The sequence below is a fragment of the Daucus carota genome, chromosome 9 (genome assembly GCF_001625215.2).
Source record: "Daucus carota subsp. sativus chromosome 9, DH1 v3.0, whole genome shotgun sequence".
NCBI classification, from domain to species: domain Eukaryota; kingdom Viridiplantae; phylum Streptophyta; class Magnoliopsida; order Apiales; family Apiaceae; genus Daucus; species Daucus carota.
The window spans coordinates 25,693,989-25,699,756 of NC_030389.2; the positions used below are offsets into that span (position 1 = coordinate 25,693,989).

At 36.9% G+C, this 5,768-nt stretch overlaps 1 protein-coding gene across 1 annotated transcript; it reads left to right on the top strand.

Moving 5' to 3' along the window:
* On the top strand, window positions 1-4,753 carry LOC108202597 (FACT complex subunit SPT16). Its single transcript, XM_017371068.2, has 2 exons — window positions 1-247; window positions 1,166-4,753. The coding sequence occupies exon 2, from the start codon at window positions 1,227-1,229 to the stop codon at window positions 4,437-4,439; it is 3,213 nt and encodes a 1,070-aa protein (XP_017226557.1). The 5' UTR covers window positions 1-247; window positions 1,166-1,226; the 3' UTR covers window positions 4,440-4,753.
* Window positions 4,754-5,768: the final 1,015 nt, after the last annotated feature.

Sequence of the window (5,768 nt, forward strand, 5' to 3'; positions counted from 1 at the left end):
AATAAACTCATAGCTACAAGGTTTGAGATAGATAGAGAACATATCTGAATCTACATGTGCACATACATACATACACATATACATACACAAAAGTCATTGATTATAAATTGATTCATTGATATACACACACCCAAGATTTTGTATATTTGATCCAAAGTTTTGATCTTTACATTAATCTGTTGGGATAGTTTTTGGAAGCTGTACTTATCTTGATCTTTCGTTTTTTGGAAACTGGTGGATTTTAAGGGTAATCGATTCTTCTTGTTATTTATATTTATGGTTAATATGTAAAGCTTGATTTGTGCTGTTTGTTTGAATGGAAAGAATGGATCCATGTGTTTATTTGGAAGCTGAAATTGTTAAAAATTTGAACTTTTATGGTAATTATGTATGATGATGATATTTGAATCCACATATGTAATTATGCTTATGTTGTGTATGTTTGTGTAGGCAGATATTGATGTGTGTGTGTGTGTGTTTTTGTAGTTTTAGTGGGGCCCAGGTGTTCATCTTATGTTGTAAGATGTTAAGCACAGGAAGTCAGAACATTACAGCAAGGTGTGATTTTTATGATATGGGGTTTTTTCCTCGTTTTTTATCAATTTGAAAAATTCAAAAAGGGGAAGTTTTGATCCTGACAAAGTTGCTACTTTTGGGAAAAGTGTAGTATGTTTTTGGATTAGAGAGGAGGTTAGTCTGTATGATGTTAACTTGTATGAAATTAGAAATTTTTTCTGATTTAATTTGAGAACCAAAAAGGGAAATTCTGATCTTGAAGCGATTATAAATTTTCGGCAGTTATTTTCCAATAAAACTTTCCGGCAGTTTACTTATATCGTGGTAAATGATCTCTCTGTATCATGTATGGCTGTATTGAAGGTGTTGTCCTTTGGTAAATGTTATATGAGAAGTTTAATACTTATTGTTTACGAAACTTGGATCACTATCTGTGGCATGATGGTACTCTGCAGGACGACAATTGTAAATTGTTAATTTTATGTTCATGTTTACTAAATCTTTTTGTTAAATTTTTTGATCTTGTGTCTAGATAACTGGGAATATGTGTAGTTGACTAGTCTTCTGACTTGAGAGATTCTTACTTTAGTATCAGTTTTTTGTAATGGTGTTTCGGAAGCAGATTATTATTGTTTTCTTTGTATTTCAGTTTCTCATGGTCAACTGAGCTGAATATCAAAGTCTGACACTGACCCTGTTGTACCACTTCTATGGCGGATCGAAATGGCAATGCCAAACCTCCTGTTAAGAAAGAATCTGGAGGAGGTGCTTATGCAATTAATATTGATAACTTTAGTAAGCGGCTAAAGATGTTGTACTCACACTGGACTGAATCTCGTCATGAAATTTGGGGTGCGTGTGAGGTTCTTGCAATCGCAACTCCTCCACCGTCAGAAGATTTACGTTACTTAAAATCATCGGCCCTTAATGTATGGTTGGTTGGTTATGAGTTCCCGGACACAGTTATGGTATTCATGAAAAAGCAGATTCATTTCTTGTGTAGCCAGAAGAAGGTCTCATTACTTGAAGTTCTGAAAAAACCAGCTAAAGAAACCGTGGGTGTTGAAGTTGTGATGCATGTGAAGACTAAAAGTGATGATGGAACCGCCCTTATGGGATCTATTTTTCTTGCAATACATGGTCAGTCAAGATCTGAGGGTCATGATACTCCCATTGTAGGACACATAGCACGGGAGGCTCCTGAAGGAAATCTTTTGGAGACGTGGGATGAGAAATTGAAGGGTGAAGACTTTCAGCTTGTCGATATAACAAATGGCTTTTCAGAGCTGTTTGCTGTGAAAGACAGTAATGAGATAACAAATGTGAAAAAGGCTGCGTATCTAACTTCATCTGTGATGAAACATTATGTGGTCCCGAAGCTGGAAAAGGTCATTGATGAGGAAAAGAAAATCTCACATTCTACGTTGATGGATGATACAGAGAAGGTAATACTGGATCCTGCAAAGGCCAAGGTGAAGCTGAAGGCAGAAAATGTTGATATCTGCTACCCTCCGATTTTTCAGAGTGGAGGGGAGTTTGATCTCAGACCTAGTGCATCCAGCAATGATCAACACCTTTACTTTGATTCAACTAGTGTGATTATATGTGCCATTGGCTCTCGTTACAATAGCTATTGCTCAAATATTGCTCGAACTTTTTTAATTGATGCTAACGCAGTGCAAAGCAAAGCATATGAGGTCTTGCTTAGGGCCCATGAAGCAGCTATTGGCACCTTGAAATCAGGCAATAAGGTGTCTGCTGCATATCAAGCAGCACTTTCTGTAGTTGAGAAAGATGCACCAGAGCTGATTGCACACTTGACAAAATCAGCTGGAACTGGAATTGGTCTGGAGTTCCGTGAGTCAGGGCTGAATCTTAATAACAAGAATGATAGGGTGTTGAAAGCAGGAATGGTTTTTAATGTGTCACTTGGTTTCCAGAATTTGCAGACAGATACAATGAATCCAAAGACCCAAAAAATCTCACTTCTGCTTGCTGATACGGTTATTGTTGGCGTAAATTCTCCTGAAGTTGTAACATCTATTAGCTCTAAAGCTGTTAAGGATGTTGCATACTCATTCAATGAAGAAGAAGAAGAAGAAAAGCAGCCAAAAGTTAAACCTGAAGCTAATGGTACTGATGCCAGCTCTTCAAAGGCAACACTCAGGTCAGTTAATCATGAGACGTCAAAAGAGGAGCTACGAAGGCAACATCAAGCTGAGCTTGCACGGCAAAAGAATGAAGAAACTGCTAGGAGGCTTGCTGGTGGGGGCTCTGGATCAATGGATAACCGTGGTGCCATGAAAGGCTCGGGGGATTTAAATGCATATAAGAATATTAACGATCTACCTACCCCAAGAGATCTAATGATTCAAGTAGACCAGAAGCATGAAGCAATCCTTTTGCCTGTTCATGGAAGCATGGTCCCGTTTCATATTGCCACTGTGAAGAGTGTTACTAGTCAGCAGGATACTAATCGTACTTGCTATATTCGTATAATATTTAATGTGCCTGGTACTCCCTTTAATCCGTATGATTCAAACACATTAAAGTATCAGGGATCTATTTATATTAAGGAAGCATCGTTCCGGTCCAGGGACCCAAGGCACAGTAGCGAAATTGTGCAACAAATCAAAACCCTCAGGAGGCAAGTTACATCCCGTGAATCAGAAAGAGCTGAGAGGGCAACTTTAGTTACTCAGGAAAAACTTCAAGTTGGTGGAGCAAAGTTTAAGCCAATAAGGTTACTTGATCTATGGATTCGTCCGGTTTTTGGTGGTCGCGGAAGAAAGCTAACAGGCACGTTAGAAGCACACACTAATGGATTCCGGTATTCAACTTCACGAAACGATGAGCGTGCAGACATAATGTATGGTAACATCAAGCATGCTTTCTTTCAACCAGCGGAAAAGGAAATGATCACTCTCTTGCACTTCCATCTGCACAATCATATAATGGTGGGAAATAAGAAAACCAAAGATGTTCAGTTTTATGCTGAAGTAATGGATGTTGTCCAGACGATTGGAGGTGGAAAAAGATCTGCCTATGATCCTGACGAGATTGAGGAAGAACAAAGGGAAAGAGCACGGAAAAACAAGATAAATATGGATTTTCAGAATTTCGTGAATCGAGTGAACGATCTATGGGGACAACCTCAATTCAAGGGGCATGATTTGGAGTTTGATCAGCCACTAAGAGAACTTGGTTTCCACGGGGTACCACACAAATCTTCAGCTTTTATTGTCCCAACTTCTAGCTGCTTAGTGGAGCTTATAGAAACACCATTTGTAGTAATCACTTTAGTTGAGATTGAAATAGTAAATCTCGAAAGAGTAGGTCTTGGGCAAAAGAATTTTGACATGGCAGTTGTTTTCAAGGATTTTAAGAGAGATGTGTTTCGGATTGATTCTATCCCATCAACATCTTTGGATGGCATAAAGGAGTGGCTTGATACAACTGACCTCAAGTATTATGAGAGCAGGCTGAATCTTAACTGGAGACCTATATTGAAGACAATAACGGATGACCCGGAGAAGTTTATAGAGGATGGTGGGTGGGAATTTTTGAACATGGAAGCCAGTGATTCAGAGTCTGATAATTCGCAGGAGTCTGACCAAGGATATGTGCCTTCTGATGCACAATCCGACTCTGCGTCAGAAGAAGAGGAGGATGATGATAGTGCATCCTTGGTGGACTCTGAGGAAGACGGGGAAGAAGATTCAGAGGAAGTGTCTGAAGAGGAAGAAGGCAAAACATGGGAAGAATTGGAAAAAGAAGCAGTTAATGCAGATAAAGAAAACGGGGCTGAATCAGACAGTGAAGAGGAGAGAGCTAGAAGGAAAATAAAGGCATTTGGGAAGTCTCGGGTACCAGATAGGAGACACCCAAGTGGCAGCCTTCCTAAGAGACCAAGAATGAGGTGACCTGGTGGAATCTGCCATTTTATCCTAGTTTTCTTATGTGTTTTCTTGGAAGGAGCTGGTTGACAAGCTGCTTCAGTGGATATCAGCTAGCAGTTTCACTCGAAGGTATGTAGTATAGGGCACGCATGCTATTTTTTAATATACTATGTTCTTATAGACTTTCATGATTATCTTGTGACATGAAGTTAAACTTACTTACAGTCTCTTTCCATTTGTCACTTCAATTGACATGTAACATGGATGATTGGAACTTTTACTTTCTTGATGCATAATTGTGAGCATTTGAATGTAAGGTGATATCTGAATTTGCATCACTATTGTAATCTTGGATTTTTTTTCTTTTAGATGAATAGATTACCCCACACTTCTGCTCAACTGATTACTTGTAAGTTATGTAAGTTATAACGGTCACAAAATTTTCTTACAGATAAATAGATGATCCTATAACTAATTCCTTATAAGTTACAAGAATCGCATCTTGAGCACTTGTACTTGTCTGGACACTAAATTCTTCTCGCAAAGAGATACAATGATGTCACTGCTATGTGTAGACCTGTTATCCATATACTCCCTCTCATAAAACTCATGTCTCCCTCATAAAACCAAATATTTGCAAACCTAAAATTATATGATCATACAATTGCCATTACATGTTCATAAATAATTCTTATGATGCATTTACAACAGTACAATTAATCGTAATCACATACTTCTTCATCCTCCTCCTCCCCTTTATACTCCTCTTATTGTCTTTGTTAATTTTGTATGATTATTCATCTCCTTGTCTATGTTGATTATTTTACAGTTATTGGTGCCTATTGCATGAAATAAACGAATAACATCGCATAGCAGGTCTTGATAGATTTTGTCTAAAAACTTCTTTTTTGGTAGTTGAATTTACATTAGTGATAATAACATGATTTAGGTCACATTTTATACCACACTATCCAACTTTCACATTAGAAAACAGATATGTTTGTTTCCCTCATTGATAATTTTATTTTGACTTAGTCTTGTGTAGATACCTAGTTTTGTGTAAATAATACATTAATTATTAATTATTAATAAAAGAATTCAAATGTTCACCTATATCAAGTGAATTTGGTATTTTATTAACTCATATATTGGATTTTAATGAGTGAATTTTCTAATCATTCATGTTTTTTAATATCATTGAAATAATAATATAATAACAAAAAAAATTATTGAATATCGAATTGGATGATTTTAGTTAAAAAATTAGTGTGCTTATAGGAGGCATCATTACTATTTGTGGGATGAAATGAATTAAAAGTTATCATATAACATTTGATAAAAAAATTATTTTAT

Coding starts and splice junctions, on each gene's coding strand:
- LOC108202597 (XM_017371068.2), top strand. CDS start 1,227: ATGGCGGATCGAAATGGCAATGCCAAACCTCCTGTTAAGAAAGAATCT.